At 35.9% G+C, this 21,844-nt stretch overlaps 1 protein-coding gene across 1 annotated transcript in view; it reads left to right on the forward strand.

Annotated features, from left to right (window-relative positions):
* Positions 1-21,844, forward strand: part of LOC117967562 (MAM and LDL-receptor class A domain-containing protein 1) — a 166,919-nt gene that overhangs the window by 48,217 nt on the left and 96,858 nt on the right. Inside the window, exons 35-50 of the mRNA XM_059023145.1 lie at positions 99-245; positions 340-498; positions 1,367-1,549; positions 2,550-2,669; positions 4,230-4,379; positions 5,225-5,427; positions 7,241-7,403; positions 8,053-8,190; positions 8,496-8,630; positions 8,752-8,871; positions 14,090-14,223; positions 17,936-18,017; positions 18,819-18,932; positions 20,887-21,027; positions 21,475-21,572; positions 21,649-21,810. Of these exons, the coding sequence (XP_058879128.1) occupies positions 99-245; positions 340-498; positions 1,367-1,549; positions 2,550-2,669; positions 4,230-4,379; positions 5,225-5,427; positions 7,241-7,403; positions 8,053-8,190; positions 8,496-8,630; positions 8,752-8,871; positions 14,090-14,223; positions 17,936-18,017; positions 18,819-18,932; positions 20,887-21,027; positions 21,475-21,572; positions 21,649-21,810 (2,249 nt within the window). The remainder of the gene's footprint in view (positions 1-98; positions 246-339; positions 499-1,366; positions 1,550-2,549; positions 2,670-4,229; positions 4,380-5,224; positions 5,428-7,240; positions 7,404-8,052; positions 8,191-8,495; positions 8,631-8,751; positions 8,872-14,089; positions 14,224-17,935; positions 18,018-18,818; positions 18,933-20,886; positions 21,028-21,474; positions 21,573-21,648; positions 21,811-21,844) is intronic.

The following is a 21,844-nucleotide window of genomic DNA, read 5'->3' on the forward strand; positions in this document are numbered from 1 at the left end:
GACTGTTGAAGAGGATCTAAGTAAAACCCACAATGGTTGTTGCTTTCAAACAGAGTTGGTTTTGTGAGCCTTTTTAATTCATATGTTTCCTTCACAAGGATATGATTGCACTTTTGAGGGTGATGCTGGTCTCTGTGGCTGGGGTGATGAAAGCCATGGTCCTTACCAATGGCAGAGAGGCAAAGGAACCACAGCTGATGCAAACACTGGGCCCACTACTGACCACACCACTTTGACAAGTCTTGGTATGTCTATTGTTTTAGTTTTTTCGGACTGAGTTGCAGAGACTTGTGGTATCTGTTGAAAGTGTCATAACATTTTGACTTGCTAATACTGTAGGTTACTATGTCTATGTTGATGCCAGCATGGGAAATGAAGGCAGCTATGCAGTTTTGAGGACTCCTAATCTTCGCCAGGCTAGTGCTACCTGTCAGTTGATTTTCTGGTATCACATATATGGCTCTGGGATAGGAACTCTACAGGTTGCACACTTAGTAGGTAAGTCTGTTATATTTGTATTTACTATGTGTGTGCAGTATACAAGGAGGCTGTGATCCAGTGGTAAAAGGGCTTGTAACCAGGAGGTCCCCGGTTCAGATCCCGACTCAGCCACTGACTCACTGTGTGACCCTGTGCAAGTCACTTAACCTCCTTGTGCTCCGTCTTTCGGGTGAGACGTTGTTGTAAGTGACTGCAGCTGATGCATTGTTCACACACCCTAGTCTCTGTAAGCCGCCTTGGATCAAGGCGTCTGCTAAATAAACAAATAATAATAAACAAATAATAATATTCATTGACTCATGAGAAACATGTTCAGTGGAAGGTTTATTAATAATTGACCACAATCAAACAATCTGAGCTACCCATCAATCCTCAATCACAGTTATAGCTGGTTTTGTATCCGTTGTTTGATGTATAACCCATGATTCATTCAATTCTGATGTGATCCAAACTTTTACACATAACCTGATAAACAAGACCTGCTTGAGACTCACATGAGAAATGTTCAGTGGGAGGTTAGTTAATAATCGATCACAATCCATAAATGATGGCTAACCATGATATATTTTTTATTTTTTATATAAAAAAAAAGTTATTATGTATAGGTATGTATATTCACAAACCCTTAAAACCTGTTTTTATGTAATAAATACATGTTGCTATTTCATATTAATCAAGTCTTGCCATGACATTAAAGTGTCTTACTGCAGGTCTTGTAAAGTGACATTTCTTACTTTTTAGTATAATCAAGGTTTAGTATAATGAGGGTTTTAGTATAATCAATCATGAGGTTTCTCAGAGCTGTTTAGATAAGGATACAATCGTATTGTGATTGAAACATCCCATTCCCCCCTGTATTTTCAAGGATCCAGGGAAACTCGGCTTTGGTGGATCTCAGGATCACAGGGAGACCTGTGGCACAGAGCGGTAGTACCTCTGGGAAGGCTTGTCCAGGACTTCCACATTGCTTTTGAAGCTACTCGAACATTCAGTGTCCTGGGTGATATAGCCATTGATGACATAACATTTGAAAACTGCGCTCTTCCAGGTATGTAAAACATTGTGTTTTACATTGTGTTGTGCTGCATTATCCACCGCCACTTTTGTCTGCAAGGATAATGTGTGTTTTTTGTGCTGGTCTCTCATTTCTATGCTTCATGGCAATGGAATCGATGCGTGAGCACTAAGGCAATTCGAAATACATCATAGGCTCAGTAGTCCCACAACAGCACTAAAATACAGTACAAAGGCGCTAATGTGGATGCAAGTTAATACATTTCCCATTATCCTTTACACTCAGCAGTTTGGACTAGGGCAATTCGCTTTATTCCTTATAATTTAGCACTCATTCCTTATAAATTGTGTCCCTCCATAAAACACACTCCTCTGGTATGCTGGAAGCAGAACGGTACAGCAAAGAATAATACTCAGTGTTCATGGAAATTGTGTTACTCGTGTATTCTATGCCTCGTAAATAATGCACATGCAAATGCACATTTTAGAAGCAATGTTTCTAAAATGTGTGGCTGTGTTATATTCTGAAAATGATGCTATACTTTTGTTCCATTATAGTTCACTATACATTTCAGCATAAATGTACATTAAAAGGCTATGAGTGATAATAAAAGTGATATCATAAATCATTAATAAGCTATGTAAGCAATAACACACAACAAGGTGTGGATTGGGCTAAAATTAGATCTGAACCATTGGGATTGGAATGGAAAAATCAGGATGCAGAGAATTCACAAGCTTTGCATGATATCAGTAAATACATTTCTTCTTATTATAAGAGATGCCTTCTCATGCAGTTTCAGCAAGAGGACCACAAAGCAAAGCTGAGGGTCTCTCTGTTCAAACTGCACAAAATGATTTCTGTTATAATAAGAGACACCCTACAAACCACATATTAACTTATCACAAATTACACAGAACAAATATTTTAAGTAATGTTTTGACATGTGTACCTTGTAGAATGTGTTGCAAACGTGTGTTGCCTGTTTGGAAGTTGAATATTTTGTATTTTGAAATGTGGTCTTTGTTTATAGCCTATCACATCCACTGCAGGGATGGGCAGTTCCGCTGTGGAAGGGGTTCATGTGTTAACACTGATCGCCTGTGTGACTTCACAGATGACTGTGGAGATAGTACTGATGAAAGAATGTGTGGTGAGTTTGAATTCATATTTTTATCTTGTATATATACAGCCACTGACTCATTGTGTGACCCTGAGCAAGTCACTTAACCTCCTTGTGCTCCGTCTTTTGGGTGAGACGTATTTGTAAGTGACTCTGCAGCTGATGCATAGTTCACACACCCTAGTCTCTGTAAGTTGCCTTGGATAAAGGCGTCTGCTAAATAAACAAATAAAATAAACAGTGGGAACCGCATCTTCTGACAGCAGTGATGCACAATCAGCTGTCAAAATGTGCAACACAATTGCATACCTGCCAAGTCTCCCAATTTCGTCAGGACTCCCGATATAGAGGTGTGAACTCCCATCTCCCGGTGAGACTCAAGAAATTCCGATAGTTTAGATTGCCAGTTGTAATGCATTATTATCTTAAGTACATATTCTCTAACAGGGGAGTAAGAAAAACTAGTTAGTACACATTTGAAATCTATTTTAGAACGCTTTCTAAATCAAATTACTGCATATTCTAATTTGATCAAGCAAAAATAAATAAATAAATAAAAAGTAGATACCGACCACTATTCCACAAATTATGTTATAATTTCTCAGTCAAAGTTGAACATTAAACTTTCCAAAAACAATCAAATAGCCTGTTTTAAACTACAGTAGTCCCTCACTAAAACAGATATGTCGGGAGACAGACAGGTTGTCCGAAATAACGTGGTGTACGGTTTAAAAAAAACCTCACACACATACATTTATAGTGCTCATTTTATTTTAAATATGTACATTTAAACATGAATACCTAGTACACCTTTATTTTTACTTTAGCTTATAGGCTATGGAATACGTCGAACTTTGAGAAATGTAGCCCAGCTGGACTTTTTGTTTTCTGATATACAGTAGCAGAATGCCTGCAATCAGCTATCAGGTGAAAATTAACATCTAGGCTATAAAACTATACAGTAAACACAAACAAACCAACAAAATACTACAGATTAACAAAAAGCAATTCTCAGAAGTGCTTCTCATGAATCCTTGATTTTGAAATTGTGAAAGCAAGTTGTAGGCTTAACAATAAATACACTTTATTGCCTCATTAGCAGCACTTTGGATCCTAATGTTTAATGCAGGCCATCAGCAGCAGTTTCATGTCAAGAACCAGTCCACACTGTACCTCCCAAGGCTATTACATATTGACAGATTTATGAACAAGGCACACTTTAATCAGCAGATGGCCTTAAGTCATTAAATCAAGCGGCAAGTTGTTAAATTATGGTGTGTCCTCCAAAGGAATGAGCCAGACATTCTCTAAGTTGCTTTAAATTTGACACATATCAGTGCTCAGTTGGTGGCCAAGATAATTCTTTGACCGGTACAGATGGTCTGTCTAAATTGGATACCGAATGCAATGCAATACATAAAACAAATGGTGCCTATTTTAATACGTCTTCTGAATAAGGAAGTGGTCAAGTGCTGTTTCAATTGATTTCTTTCCAGTGTATTTTCGTGTTCTGACAATTTCTATGTTATTGTGTTTGTGTTGTATTCATATTTTAGTAATACTGCTGTACATATTCCTTTACATCTCTAGATGCATACCCTGGTCGCTGTGACTTTGAAGCTGGCCTCTGTGACTGGGTTCAGTTGAATGACGAGCTGAGATGGACTGTGGGCAGAGGTGGTATTGAACCTACAGTGGCGTTTGGACCTGATCGAGACCATACAACTGGAATGTCAACAGGTAATTCCATGATGATGATTCATTATGAGATAGATTCCCATGCTTTGGAATCTCATAGAAAAAAAAATATTCAAATAATACTTACGGAAAAGGAAGCCATTGTTACTGCGTCAAAAAAAGAATGAAAAAGAAAACAGTAAAATGTTTTACCCCTCAGTAAATTTGTTCAAATGTAAATCCACAAAAAAACCCTTATACTGTATATATTTATAAAGCATAAGCATTTATTAAAAAAACGTTTTTATTGTATTTCATAAACTACTCTAAAATACTGTAAACTTGTTTTGTAAAATATATAATATATAAAATGTTTATAAATATTTTGTGGGGAAGAGTATGAGTAAGACAGTCTTAGTACTTTCACTGAATATGGGACTATTGCGTCTATTCACAAAACTTGAAGAACATTTTTTAATGTTTGATTTGTTTATTCTCAGTCTTTAAAGAATGATTCCATAAAAAAGTTTTGTGAATATTATCACAGTACTTATCCTGGCAATGGCATTGAAGATAGGACAATGTATTTTACTAATTTGTGTATACCCTCAAATTAGTGTATCTACACGTTCTCGTACAATTCCTAACTACACATATTGCCAGCTTCAATGACAAAGTGAGACAACACACAACAAGTTGTACTGTAGAACATTCAGATTTGAGTCATTACGGTATAATTACCATACAAAGTACGTGACTGTACTATAGCATGCATATCTACTGTTCCAAAACCAGACTGGTTATTTCTGTTGCTGTTATACCTCCTGAATTTAAAAAGGATGCTTCAAACATAGAACAATGTGTTCACCATTCACACAACAAACTTTTGTGTCCTATTCTTTATTCAGGGTACTTTTTGTTCATTGATTCTCGCTACCCTCATCAAAATGGACAACATGCAAAATTAGGCAGCCCTCTTCTGACTAGTGGCCCAGAGTGTCAGCTGCGATTCTACTATTACATGTCAGGAGATAGTGTGGGTGCCATAAGGGTTTACCTGAGAACCTCTCTTGGTGGACCACTGGAACTGCTGTGGGAAAGGCAGGACAAGGTTTGGTGCAATATTTGTTTAATATTTATGTGGCAAAAAAACATTGCTATTAATTATTGGTTGTTTTGAAATTATTTTTTGTAAAGATAATTACATTGCCATTGATTGCTGGTTGTAACATTTATTAAAATAGTAATCTCCGGCTAAGAGAACACCCCTCGGGGAGCAAGTGAAGTGTTCTCTTAGCCAAAGTGTTCTTTAAGATGAAGTTGACCACCAGACACAATATGAATCATTACATAAATATTTATTACTTGTCATGACGCACGTGCATCAACATATGAAAGGAACAGAAACAGTAAGAGAAAAGCAATAGGCAAGTGTATGTTAATAAACTATAATAATAAAGTAATAGACAAACTAACATTAATGAACTAACTGTCAGACAAAATTAACACAGCACCTCTGCACACGTTAAAAAATGTCAACAGGTAATTCCATGATGATGATTAATTATGAGACAGATTCCCATGCTTTGGAATCTCATAGAAAAAAAAAATGTAGCAGCTCTAGATTAAGTATGAATACCTGTACAGGAGCAATATTCAAGACACGCACAACATTATTTAACAGAACGGTGAAGCAACTCACCAGAATGGAAAACACCAAATTGATCAGCGACTTGTGTCTGAAACAGCGACGCTTTTCTCCTTTTGTTTACATGCCATTTTGTAGCGATGAGGGGCACCCGTGGAAATCAGAATACAAAACGAGGCAATGAATAAATCATTCAGTGTGCCTCAAGACATTCTCGCAATGACAAATTTAAGTCAAATTTAATGTTTTTTTGTAAATTTAGTCGTCGCCAATGGTTTTTACCCTGGTTTTCTCCCCAATTTGGAATGCCCAATTATTATTTTTATCCCGGTTCACCGCTGCAACTCCCTCGCTGACTCAGGAAACGGCGGCAGACACACGTCATCAGACCCATAGTGCCAGAGGACAACACAGATCTGAGTGGCTTCTACAGCAGACCCGCAGGCGCCATATCGGCCACAGGAGTCGCTGGTGCGCGGTGAACCAAGGATTACCCTACCGACCTGAACCCTCCTCACCCGGGCGACGCACACTGTGCGCCACCCCCTGGAAACTTCCGGACACAATCCGCCATGGCATAACCTGGACTCAAACCAGCGATCTCCAGGCTATATAGAGCTCCTTTACTGGATGTGCCAAAACTGGGCACATCAGTGGCAAAAAGGTGTTCTTTTAAGCAAAGTTCCTGTTCCTTTAGGCGAAGCATTTACAATGGGACAAATCTGTTTCACCACTTGTTTTTCTCAATTATAAATCCCACAGCTGTATTGGTTTATTATTTCAAACATTGTTCTCAAATGTGTCATTATTTTACCATTATAGATTCTGTTGTGTACTTTATTAGCTTATACAGTGAATTGGTATTTTCTTCATGTCATTTTTTAAGACTCCAAAAAACTTGTTGTTGACGCATATGGTAGAGGAAGGTTTTGATAATCTTTTTATAAAATTACTTTAAAAAAAGATACATTTAATGTATTTATCTACCTGTAATTACTAGTGCTTCTTACATGAAATGTTCTAATGTTAAAGAGTACTGTAAGTAGCTTCAAAAGGCAGATTTAGAGAGAAATAATAATAACTCTGTGTTTAAAAAGAACCCAGAACCACTCAGAATCATTGCAAACAACATATCAGAGTCAATAAAATGGTCTTAAATATATGATTCTGGTATTTAAATTGCAAGTAGGAACACTGACTAATGTAAAACAGGATTGCTGTTTAAGTGCAATTGCAGGAATGTACATTTGCTGAAATGCCATTTTTCTTTGAAAAGGGTGGTGCTTACTATGAGAGAGCAGAGGTGAGTGCGTTCAGCCGCCGCCCATTCCAAGTGATCATTGAAGGGAGCGTGGGGAATGAAGCTGGTCATGTAATCGCCATTGATGATGCCTCCTTTTCATCAGACTGCTGGTTGTATGAAGGACAGCTTCCATCAGGTAAAGTGTACAGTTGTACTTACACTAGTGTTGGCTAAATAGTGTTTAATGAAACAAAACCTAAACTGAATTCTGTACCATCACCAGTAATTTCTATGATCTTTATTATGCTTCACATACAAAACTTCTACATGTTTATGCCTATATGAATTATGCACTTAGGGAAAACTGGGCATATCATTGACCAAATTTGGGGGTAGTTTGGGACTGGTAAACCAGAGTTTAACTTGATAACATGTTTTCTAATTATACTTTATACAGTAATTGAGCTGCATTATATTTTAATGTACCAGAGGAGCAGTTTGCTAGGTATTATAATTTTCTTATGATTTATTTTGTTTTGACTTGTTTGTTTTGGTCAACAGCAATTTATCATAAATAAAGTTGGCACATAATGAGGCAATGTTGTATAAACCATGTGACTTGTGTAACTGATGTGTGATTGACTGTGCAGTATATAAATCCTAGAGCAGTTAGCTGGTAGCTTTTTGGAATAACACAAGTGATATTAAACAACTTCTAGTGACTGGCAGTGGAAGACAGCAACTGCTGTGGATTGTGACCTCAACACAGAAATTACCAAAACATTGAATGCAAGTAAGCTTGTCCCACTGTATTGAACATATTTGAATGTGAAATGATATTGCAGGTTCAACACTTGCTCCTACCACCGAGAGCCCCTGCTCAACCAATCAGTTCAGATGTGGCCACAATGAATGTATACCAGTCTCCCAATACTGTGATGGAGTGATGAATTGTATTGATGGATTAGATGAAGCAACCTGCGGTACATGAATCTATATATATTATACGCCTTCTCTAAATGTATTACTTTTTATGATAATTTTGTATTAGTGTTTAATCTAGTTATTTATGTTAAAGCGTCTAAAATTTGCTGAACGTTATACTGGCTAGAGTTAGTGGAAGTGTACTGAAAATGGACTTCTGGTTTTGTAGATGGATACAAATTCACAAAAGTATCTTGTTTACAGCAGGTGTTAATATCATGGTGACCTTTCCAGATAAAACAAAAAAAAGGTATTCAATTAATCCAAATAAATAAGGTAGTAACTTGAGTTTAAAACTGACCAGGTATGTGTACGTTTGAGGAGAGGAGGTGTGGCTGGAGAGATGACAGCACTGGAGATCATGCATGGAGTCGTCAGCAAGGTCTGACGGCAACCGGAACAGCCCCTAATGCTGACCACACTACAGGAACTGCTATGGGTAAGACAACTCATTAGGGCTCATTTCATAGTACTGTATTGTAATATGGATTGTAGTATCATCTAGCTCATTACAACCCTTTAAAACATATTTCTAATCTCACACTTTGTTCTTTTTGCAGGCTGGTATATGCTAGTGGATTTATCCACTGGTGTGTTTGAAAGTGAAGCCCTCCTACAGAGCCCAGTACTTGGAGAAGCAGCCAGTTCTTGTACTGTTAGCTTCTGGTACCACATGCCAGGTAAGAGTCCTCTGTGAGCACACAACGGCATTGCTCTTTGAAAGAACAGGCAGTGATTTCAAAATATTTATTATTTGATTGGCTCAAAGAGAATTCATTCATAGCCGAGGAAAAACTTTGCAATAATTAACAGCCTAACTTGTGTATTTTTAGTGTGTTGTGTAAAACCTTCAATTAACCTAATAGAACATATCTGTCAATAACAGTCACTAAATAAAAAGACAAAGTGAGTGGCCTTTGGGCCTTTACTGTGACAGGATGCTTTCATGATTTTTTGCTATCAAGAGCAGAACAATAAGCCCTGTGCTCACCCCAGGTCATAAATTAAAATTAAAAAAGCAGTACTGCAAGTGAATGCTTTCAGATTTTTTTATTGGCGTCCAGTGCAAATGTATTTATTTAACACATACAAGTGTATATATACAGTATATATATATTGTATATATACTGTATATATTTCTCATATTCAAAATTAAACTTTTTTTTCCTTCTTCAGTAAATATGTTGTTTGTTAATATGCAATTATGAATATAGCACTGCCCTCTTTAAAAAATGTAAATAAGTAAACATACAAGAGAGCTGAAAGGTCCCAGTACAGTGTCCAAGAGACGTGGTTTAAAAAAGACATCTTATGTTGGAGAAACAGAACGTTTATTTTCAACTACGGGATGAGTCGCCTGATCAATGTATTAATGTTGGAAGGAAATAATCGGGATACGCTACATCATTGCTCACTACATTTGCAAGTAAGAACATTAAAAGTATTTGTTTTCTAAAATGGTGCAGCACTACAATATTGTTTTAATTAAAAGGGCAAGCGCTGTCAGAATAACAGTTTCACTGTTTTAGCATATGGTGCAATTGTCCTGTGTTAGGAATTTCCATATCATTTTAAGCAAATTTGCAGTTGTTGCGAGTGTGTCTGTGTGTCCAGTTGGGGAGCGTGTAACTCTTTCACACTGCAGACAGTTTACAGATGAATTGCTCTACAGTATGAGAATGATGCCTCCACTCAAAACGCCAGGCTGATCAAATATTTAAATACTTAAGATATTTATATAAATATTACCATTTGTTATGCATAAGACACTGAATGTATTTAATTGGTTATCATGTGAAAGTATATCTGTAAGTTACCAGTGAAAGATCTTCTGTACTGTGTAGGCAACGTTGTTGACTGTGCCTGGTCTAAACACTGAAATACCCAGCAAGACTACAGATATCCTGGGGACTTGGGCATGTGTTATGAGCAGAAGGTAGTTGTTAAAGTAACACAGGAAAGTAACTATAATGTAACATTGACAGTAATAGTTTTCAGTGGGAAAAGTATCGTAGAAGCAACTGTGTGCAAATAACAAAAATTCCATAAATCTTACCTGATTTACACTTCCATTGGCTACAGATGTCTCAAATGTGCAGTGTTGAAAGAAAACAGGGTTACATCTAGCATGTGTTTTTATTTTTAACATGATATCTGATACTACATTAGGTTAAAAAGGGGATTATAAGATTAATTTCTAAATGCTTTTGTAGGTCATAATGATCTAGCCTTGGTGGGGTATATTTTTCTGAAATACTTTTTTTGCTCCAGCAGTTTGTAAGGAGGAACGGTATACAAAGACACAGCATAGTTACAGGAAGGAGCAGTCTAGATAGTTTTATACCGTAACACATAGGCGTAATTTACACAGGGGACATGGGGGACATGCCCCCCTCACTTTTTCAATGATGGGGAAATGTCCCCCTCACATTGCAGGAGTACTAAAACTTTTTATTTCACTATAATGTATTGGTATAATCTAGTCAGTATAGAAGTCAATGGGAAGAAAAATGGGATCGAATCCGGGATCACTGGAACCGGATCATGAGATGGTGTTTTACTACAAGGATCTGGATCAGGCTCCACTGATCCGGAATGTTGATCAAATCCTGGAGCTGCACACACCTTAACTTGGGAAACTGACCAATGAAAAGTGAACATACGTGGCTCGTATTTAAGACCCCGGCTGACAAATTTGTATACAGCCTGAGATCACAGTAATGTTGGGGGAAAATACCGAACGGATGGACTAAGATAGAGGAGGATGCACTACGTTGCTGTATCCAAAACACAGCAAAATGGTTTAAGTTTGTAATTCACCATAGCTCGTGTTATTTACTAATGTTATCACACTGAGGTTTCTGTCTGCTTAAAGTTTAACTTTTCATTTTAAATTGAAACAGTAAACTTAAAACAGCAAAATGACCTTTGTGCAAATAAATACAGACATCAATACAAACTAAATACATTACCAAGAACTTTTTACACAATTATACAATATATTACTGATTCTAAATTATTTTGCGTGTTTAAATACACCGCACAGACTCTCGCATCTCTATTTATCAATTCCACTAAAAACTCACTCTTGGTCACATTTTACTAAACATTTTTAAACTAATAAATAAACAATTACCATAACGAACATTATTGTATTCATCATAGTAAAGCTGAGTTCTTACCTGTAAACAGGAACACGTTTAAAGTTTGAAGTCTTGACCTTGGTGTTATTTACATCATTGTCGATATGCGGTTTGAGGTTCAGGCTACATCTGCATATTTTAAGTGGATGGAAGCTGAAAATACCTTTTAAAAACACCCTTTTCTTATACCAATACAGTACTAACATAACTTTAATAGCAAAACTGTATTTATCTTAAGTATTTCAATTGTGAGGAAACCTCAACGTTTCTAGAAATATATTTCAAGGACAATTCTCATCTCATTATGCCACACTCGCTCAAGCGCTCAACGCTGCCTCAGGGGCTGGTTGTACTAAAAGGATCTGATCCTGGATCCAGGCTCCGATCTGAGTGGAGCTTCAGTGCTCTTCAAAGACTAAAGAAGTCATGGCTTTGTAATTCCTTGACTCAGAAGTGACTGAATAATATAGCGATTTGCAGCATTCATCACTCAGGATAACATTGTCAACAATTTATTGTTTTGAATGATTGCCACGGGAATGTCTTTGGATCTTGTAATTAGACATCCAAAGGGATGCAGTGTTTTATTATACTGTACTTGTTTGTAACATATTTTATTATTTCCGATAGAATAATCTTCATGCATGCCCCAGCTTCAGAATCTGTCCCCCCCACTTTTGAAACAAAAGTTACGCCACTGCCGTAACAAAACATGTTTTTCCTGTCTCTGAAAATGTGCCTTTGCACTTCCCTCCAAGTAGGGCCCTTTATATCCTGGAATAATACTTTTGAATATGTACTGTATTTTCTTATATGAGGGTTAAATAGTATTTGTGTCCCCAGCACAGATTAAAAGTAAAGCTATGACATATCTTTCGGTCCTATTGTAAGTGACCCTGCAGCAGCAGTTCACCCCCAAGTCTCTGTAAGTCACTTTGGATAAAAGCGTCTGCTAAATGACCAATTAATAATAATAGTAATAATGTTGAGGATGCTGATATCGAGGTTGTGCCATCAATCAGCCTCCCCATGATATCCAGCCACCTGAGGTGGTCCAAGGAACTCTCCCCAATAAAACACAGAACACATCCTAGCCATGCCTTAGATGTACTTCCTATACCTCTAAAGACCTAATAAATAAGTAGCTCAGCACAGTAGGCAAAACAATGTAGCAATTCTGATTGGGTATATACAGGCAATCTGCTCCTCTGCAGTCACAGATATATTACCAATGTTTATTGAGAAAGGTTAACTTTGTTTGTTTGAAGTCACAGCTTGCATCAACATGTTTAAATACAGCCTACTTACTATTGTGTATTTAAATGTGCCAAAGCTGATATGGCTCAAGATCACTATGACAGTGTAACTTTCAATTACTACCACAAATGAAGTAAATGATGAGACAGCCATTACTAGACAATAAACCAGAGACATTAGTGATGCTAAGTACATCACTAAATAAACTTTGTGAGAAGATAAATACATATCCTAATCTGAAATGAATGCAAGTCAGACAAAAAGAAATGCAAACGCAAGACAAGTTACATGATCAGTACTGTATAATTAAACAAATGTTTTAACAAAACTTTAAAATGCAGCCATTTTATATTTTGATTGGAGGTGTCTTTCTGCATTTCTGCTAGCTGACAAAAAATCATTTAGTAGGACTTTAGAAATGTACAATGTTTATATCTTGTTAGTTTGACTTGTTGAATGGTACTTCAGGCGGTTTTGTACCACAGTTTGGCATTCGGTCGATTTAAATTTCACAGTTATTGGGCTAAAAAAATGAAGGATTTTGTGTGGAGCTGTAGGCTCCTGGAAGACATTTTTTAAAGCAATTTTGCTGCTGGGTAAAAATATATTGATGCATGAATTGTGTAGATTTCGGCAAATTAATCAACTGAGCTTCCTGTGATCTGACACAGTTGATCTCAAGCTGATAGAAAATGCTGCTCGTCTGAATCTCCATAAAACATAAAAGTGAATGGAAGGTGTTCAGCTTCAACTTCATTAATCACAAACCAAACAGGCTAGTCAGTGATTAAGAATTCAGTTAAAACTGGTAGACCACAGAGAATAATTAGGCAAGGTGACTGCAGTGTCTAATGTGGTCAAAAGATAGAGAAATCAAGAGCTATAATTCAAGATTCTCAACATTTTTGAGTAATATTTTCCATTAGTTGAGAGAACCAACTGAAGGGCAACTTTTCTTAAGGTTAAATATTGCTGCTCAAGTTAACAAAATGTTCTACAGGTTGTGTGTCTTTTGAAAAGGAGTTTATAAAGCTAAAGTTGGTAGGGTTAATAAGAGCTGAATTCCTGGGAATGAGTCAGATGAATTGATGACTGTCCCAGTCTCTGTCACTTGAAATAGAGAGAAACTCTGAAACAGCCAGGTCCATGCAGTACCAATAGCAGAAGAACTGTAAGCATTTTTTAAAAAGAGCATGACAACAAGCAGGCTCTCCATTAAGCCACTTGCTCTACACACAAACACTCCATTGTGGCACATATGTCCTCTCATTACTGTATGTCTTTATGTTACTTTATATTACTGTAATTATATATTTTCTTCTCTTTGTTTTTCTGATATACTTTATTTTCATTTTTTAATAATGTATTGTATTTTGATTTTAATCTTTATGTGTATTTTGCTTTTGTTAATTTCTAAAACATACAAACAATAAAAATCACAAAAAAAGAGCATTAGAAAAAATATATATATATATATTGATTGATCTAATTTTTCCAGGATTTGAAGGCTCATCCCTGTCACTCTTCATTGTTGATAAAGATGAGAGGGAAATCTGGTCTTATACAGCAGAAGGAGAAAATCAGTGGAATCAGGCTTTGGCCAGAATAGGAAGACAGAAATTTGGATACAAGGTACAACAGTACAACACTGCAGCCTCTACCTTTTCCAGAGATAATTTATGCACTTGCTTGAATGTATTTTGCATCTTTAATGTACATGTATAGATATCTGAAGTTTATAAATGTGAACACATCACACCCTCACACCCAAACGTGACACATTTCATGTACCCTTCATGTATGTGTGGTCAATATAGAGATTAAGTATGGCAACATGAGAGTTTAAATCATTCAGCTGCATAATGGACAGAAATGACAGCATGAGCTAAAAAATTTATATTTATATTGTAATATAAAATATTTGTGTAGTGTATACAAACTTAGAGACTGAGGTTTTTTTTTTTTAGGACGTTTTTTTACAGAGTGCATATACAGTGCTGGACACAGTAACTTAAGGGCTTTAGACCCTTGTGGAGATGAAGATACTGTGGGAAGAATTATTGCTTCACCGTCATCTTGGCTGGGGGCAGGTGGATAGTTTGGAGCTAATTAGATTAATGATTTCAGTCATGACTGTTAGCTCTTCCAATCGTCTTGGCCTGTCCTCAATATGTTTATCAGGTCAGCTCTATAAAACAGAGCTGTTGGTAACACCTGCAGAGACTACCAGGGAAGGCAAGATGAAGGAATTGTATTGTAAGTGAAACAGGATCTTAATGGTGCTATTAGATGATGGGGGGAGAAAGAAACTCACCTTGCCCACAGTTTAGTATTGGATGGGGGTGAGGAGAACATACCTCTTAAAAGTTTATTCCCAGAGGAGAAACCAACAAAACTGTTTTTTCTTTTTTTAAATAAGCAAAAGGGAATTAAACCCTGATACATTGCTATTATGTGTTTCTCACTTGACATACAAGGCGCTATATCACAACCTCTCACGAGCTGCAGTCTCGATTTCTTAATAAAAATGCGCTTTTACAAAAGCCTTTACCAAAACATTCCTTAAAGTATTTTATAGTTTTGTACAGTAACTAGGGTCCATAGAAGCAGGGCAGAGCCATGTGAGCTGCTTGAAAGTAGGCCAGCAATTATTCATACAGATTTATGATCCTTTCAAAAGCCGCCCTATTCAAAAACTCAGATGAGGAAATGAAGCATCTTGGGGAGTTGTTGGTAGATTAGGTGTTGGTAGGTTATCATCAGGCAGGTTTGAACCTGTCTTCTTTTAAGTTAAGTATGTTACCTTGTGACAATGTGTGAGCAATACATGTGTTTTATACACATCCAATGTGTCAGTAATACATGTGTTTTATACATATCCAATGTGTGATCAACACATGCGCATTATATATAGAGGATACACCATGAGTATTCATAGAGCACTACAGCTATTCCATGAATGAGGATAGCCGAATACCCAACAAGACCCCCAAATTAGTTTTTTACGGATCCTCATGAGTATTCTATTTATATAACAAGGATAATTATGGAAAAGAAAGAGTGTTTGAACATAAACTAATTTCAAACAGTGTGATTTCCCCCAGTCGTTATGTACTGTAATTGGATTTGACTGAATGCAAGTTAGATTTCAAAAAGATATCCGTAATGAAAAATATTCCCTCTGGATCACCCGATAAGAAAAAAGGTATTTGATGCTAGATATCGCAACACTTGTTGTATGAAAAATATTTAGTGTCCCACAGTAGTGCTACATTTCACACTATAATATTGAATATACAATGTTTATTCAAAGGTGTTTTTGTCAGATAATTGCACAAGCAGCAGAGGCCTTGGCTATTATTCTGGCTGACTTTGACAAGAACAGAAGGTAAAACATCAAGACTTCTCTGATGATGCAGAATCCTTTTAAAGCCCACTCGTTAAATATGGAGGAGGTCGAACGTCGAAGCAATTACCAGCATTTACAAGAAATAAATCTCATACATTTCACTTTTTTATGGTTAAAAATGGAATTGGTAAAGCTGCCTATAACCTTCATGAATTCACATGAAAAACAATCTAAATCAAAGCTAAAGCATTTTAGAAACCTGGAAAATGAATACAGTTGCAGTACAGTTGATATAGAATATATTTTGTGTTCGGTCTGTGTCTTTATACATTATGTAGGTAAAAAATGCCAGTCCAAAAATTTATAATTAAAAAAAAAAAAACACTTTTAGTAATTCAGCATAATTATATATAACTATGAATTTGCAAAGTGCTTATTGATTTTAAACAGTGATACATCATTACTGCAAAATAGTTTTTTTGTTTGTTTGTTTATTTGTTCTGTGGTAGAATTTGCAATTACACCCACCCCTCGTTAATATCGCCCCTCGCTTTTCTGTGGATTCGGATATATCGCGATCCTGGAGTTGGCTGCCCATTTTTACAGTCTAACTCTGCGCATGCCGTAGGTGCGCTTGCATAGATAGATAATTTCACTTAGAATTACTGTTCATTTTATTTTGTTGTGCACATCACAACCTAAAATAAACAAAACAATTTAAAACCAAGCATTAATATTGTACTATTATCATATACACACGCAGTGCACAATAACAACACAAATTAAATATCTACTTGCTGAAGCGGTTTTTTAAGCAATCCACTAGCAAAAGTCACATGGCAGTGATGTCAGCTCCCTAACAACATGCCTCAATGTTGGGAAAGGAGTCTTTCAATGCAACGGTTTGGTCATTTGAGAAAGGAGAAGAAGATTCATGAAATTAATTGGAGACTGAAGTTGATGAGAAGCAATTACCCTCCACAGTACGAATTAAAACGGTGTGCTGCTTTTTATATGAAAAATGAGAAAAAGCGGGTTGCGTAGAGACGACAATCAGACTCAATAAATGAACAGCTGCATTATGAAAAAACTGATACATAAACAGACGCGGCAATGCGTGCGGGCGATGTATTTGTGTGCGTGCTGTAGACATAGAAATTGTAAAAAAAGGTGTCAATAAGTGGCAGACAGTTGCTAATATCCGAAATCCATTAACATTAAATTCTATGGGATGGGATTGGTTCCTGTGAAAATGTTGTTAATAACCGAAAGTTGTCTTTATGCTAATAACCGGCATCTACTGTATCTATCTATCTATCTATCTATCTATCTATCTATCTATCTATCTATCTATCTATATATATATATATATATATATATATATATATATATATATATATATATATATATATAAACATGTAAAAGTATCATTTGGCATCCAATTACCAGCAAGTGCACACATCTGGTAGGTGCAATTAGTCTGAATTTATTTAATCCGTTATAATTAATTAAGTTATAATTAAGGCTAAAGTTTTTTCAAGGTTATCACAGTCCATGAAATTAACCCACTATGTGCAGTTCCCCATGAAAATACCCATTTGTGAAAGTATAGTGTAAATATATACATTTCTTTATCACTTAAAAGTAAATACAGCAACTGTTTGCCTTATTGACACACTACCTGTTACAATGCATTTAGGAACCTGGCAGCCGGTTTATTTTAAGACACTACATAGAGCTGCAGGATTTCCTCAAACTGTCTTCAACAAAAAAGACATCAGCTGCATCAAAGACCAGAAATATTTCTGGACCATGTGGAATACTGACAATCTAAAACCCCAAATCAAATTCAACTCTACTGAAAGCATCAGGCTTTGCAATCCACATATATGTACACAGCTGCATATTTTTTAATAAAGAGAAAAGGGAACTAATGGTAAATAAAAGCTGATCTGGTTGGTATATTTTACATTGTGATCATGTTTTGTTTTTCAGTTACTTTTCAAAGCCTGGACAATGCCAGTAGCTGGAGATGTGGCCTTGGATGACATTACAATGAACAACTGCTACTTACCACGTGAGTGGTTAATACATTATATATATATATATATATATATATATATATATATATATATATATATATATATATATATATATAATTTAATTTAATATAAGTGATAAGCATTTGAAGGAAAATACATTTAAATGAGAGCTATCCGAGGTATTAAAATGCATTGTATTACCTGTTATTTTATTTATATAATGATATACTAATATATTACTGTATATCTACATGTGCACACAGTGGGCATAGGTCATAGTGATATATTTTTTGTGAAACTGATAGCTGTGATTTGGGACTTTACAACCATGAAAACACCCCACTGTAAAAACAAGAGTAATGAAAAACTGTAAAAACATTCTTTTTAAAATATGAAATCTAACAATTAAAAACACAAAGTCTGCATTCAGGAAGACAATTTGTTGTGTTTATATCTCAGAGCTCTATTATTAATATATGTTAAAGCAGATGTCGAGTTAAACTTGGCTATCTTGCAGAATCTGTTTTATGACGATTGAGTCATTAAGCCATAAAATGTTCAGTGACTAGTGGTGCTACCCTTCTAAGATCACCTTTGTGCGAGTACATATTAAGATCAGGATTAGTATCAGACAGTACTTTACATGCAAACACATGCAAATGTGTAACTCTAATGTACAATATACAATTGGAGCAATGTTCTGGAGGAAAGACTAACTTGTGTCTTGCACACCTATGCACAGATGTGCTTCTCTTTTGATTGAACTTGTGAAGTCTGGTTATATCGAATGTATCAGTACTTGTGTATTTTCTGTGTCTGCTATCTGGCTTTTGTAGCACCAAGGCCATGCATGGGAGGCGAGTTCCAATGTGTCAGAGGTTCCTGTGTTCCTGATGACAGCGTGTGTGACTTCACTGACCAGTGTGGGGACAGCAGTGATGAAAACGACTGTAAGTAGAATAATTTATCATGTGCTGGATGTGTCCATATTCTATTGACAACGGATGAAGACTTCCTGGTGGCGGCAGGGATAAAAATATGAAATAAAAGAAAATATGCTGAAATAATTTAGTTTCAATTTAAAATAATATTGTATTGACTACCTACCATATATATTACTTTAATTAATGTTGAAATAAATAAATATACAAATATATGAATAACGAACTAACTAAAATACAGATAAATGCACTTGGGGTCAGTGAACGAACGAAATGTAGAAATAATTAAAAAGCGCTGTTGGGGGGGGGGGGGGGGGGGGAATATGTTTTGGCTCCAGTAAAACCCAACTGTGTAAATAGGTACCAGAATTTGAACTCAATTCAACTGTTTGACACAATGTTACTAGATTCATCAAGATTATTTGTTATAATGTAACCTCCCAAATTTGTTAAAACCAGAAAGAACCTACAGAAAAATGTACATTGTAACTGTTTAGTTACAATTTTTGTAACTGTTTAAACAGTTGAAATTTGTTTCTAACACTTTGATCAATAAAGGTATTTAAAGGTTATTTTGTGTAGGTTTATTCAGTAGTATTATGTTAGTCACTTAGTTTATTATGTGCATCATTTTTATCCCAAATGGAGTGTTCCACGCGGTTTTATGAGTAAAGGTAGGTATTTATCGTAAGGTCTGTGAAATAAAGGTTGGTTCAGGCAGGTTTTTCAACAGCACTATGGAGCGCTTATTATAATAAAAGTAATAATGTATTTATTTGGCTGATGCTTTTTTCCAAAGCGGATTACAATTAATTATTTTACATACAAATTCTGGTACCCATTTATACAGCTGGGTTTTTACTGGAGCAATACATTACTCAAGGGTACAGGAGCAGTATCGTGGTATTTGAACCCAGGACCATCTTGTCAACAGTCCAGAGCCCTAACCACTACTCCACACTGCGCATATGTATAATGCGTAGCTCTCAGGACTACAACTCCAGATCCAAGTTCAATTGTAGGTCAGACCTGTTTTATTATTTTTGTTTGAGGTTAAGAATATATTTACATTTTTCGCTACATTTCTTTCTCCAGGTTTTGGGGAGGAGTTTCTTTATCTTTATTTTTATTTATTTATTTATTTATTTGTTTGTTTAGTTAATATAGATATGTACAATAGGCTTAAACAGTACAGTAGTAAAATCAAATGAATACCTAGCAGGCTGTTTTTTTTTTTTTTTGGAGTCTATCCTACATGTAATACAAAACAAACCATGCTGATGTGTTGAAGGCTTCACATTGTTGTAGGGCGCGTAGATAATAAAATATTATTTTAAATTGAAACTGAATTATTTCAGCATATTTTCTTTTGATCTTAGTCTACTTACAATTATCCCAAAATAAATCATAGTGTCGCATTAACACAATCTGGCTATACAGGACCTTAAATATCTGCCATTTCAAATCGCTTTGATTCAGTCGGCAGAATTTTTGGTCATTTTTGCCTGCGCAAAATCCTTGTCAGACCTTTGTAAATAGCTCATGAATGTATGCAAGCTCATTATCTGTGTTATTATTATTATTTATTTCTTAGCAGACACCCTTATCCAGGGCGACTTACAATTGTTACAAGATATCACATTATACATTATACAGATACCACATTATTTTTACATACAATTACCCATTTATACAGTTGGGTTTTTACTGGAGCAATCTAGGTAAAGTACCTTGCTCAAGGGTACAACAGCAGTGTCCCCTACCAGGGATTGAACCCACCCTTGCGTCCGCTAAATCCTTGTTTGCCGCACGGAAGTGGGAATAGAAAATTGGACGTGGCTAGAACTGCACACGGTAATCATGTTTTGTGTACGGTAAACGCTTCGTAAATGAGGCCCTTGTGGTAATTGTTTTTATGTTGTTTTTTTTTTCTCAATCATACTTCCTGAAACCTTGTTTAAAGGCTCTACTTATGAAAGATGTGACTTTGAACATGACTACTGTAACATGACACACAGTGAAGACTTGCAGACTACATGGAACAGGAGAAATGGCTTAACTAATAATGTTGGTCCAACATTTGATCATTTGGGAAACCGCACAGGTATGGCAATACACTTCAATAAATTTACTTTTTCTATATACCCATTTCCCCAGTTCAAGATAGATGACTTTTAGTTAACTATTTATTTTAATGAGAATGTATTTTTTCAATGCCAATGAATAAACGATATGTCTAAATAATACCGTTTGATATACCGGTAGAAGCCAGTGTGTATTATTATATTGTTCTGTTCCTATTATTATATTGTACTGGTAATAGCATGAAAAAGCCTAATTTGTAACAATACACATAATATTGTCTTTCTGTTATTGGATCCTTTTCCAAATACAATACCGCACATTGGTATAATGAGATGGGGGATTTTATTGGGCAGTGCTTGATTGAATGCATCAAGAGCAGATGAATGTAACTATGTATGCTTCTGTATGGTGATCTGTTTTTAACCTGAATTCGTACAATGATGGGTTTTTTTGTGTTTTTCGACAGCACATTACCTATCTCTGTCAGACCATGGTGGAGATCATCCCTCTGCAGGTTTAAGAAGTATTGTTTTCCTTCCAACAAACACTGGACAAACTTGCCAGGTGATGTATGATCACAATGATTATTTAATAACAGCTGTCAAAGAAACATATTATCTAAACATTTTTCTTTTTGTAGGTTAAATGTTACTACCACTTTGGGAGATTAAGTGGAGCACTAAATATAGGAATACGGACCCATTTTGATGGAGACGTCAGAGAGATTTGGAAGCAAAACGTGGCCCAACAAGAGCAGTGGAAACGTGTAGTTGTAACTATTAATAGCACAGAGAAATTTGAGGTTTGTGTTTTGAATATTTATGCTCTCAGACAAT

The sequence above is a fragment of the Acipenser ruthenus genome, chromosome 4 (assembly GCF_902713425.1).
Source record: "Acipenser ruthenus chromosome 4, fAciRut3.2 maternal haplotype, whole genome shotgun sequence".
Classification (NCBI taxonomy): domain Eukaryota; kingdom Metazoa; phylum Chordata; class Actinopteri; order Acipenseriformes; family Acipenseridae; genus Acipenser; species Acipenser ruthenus.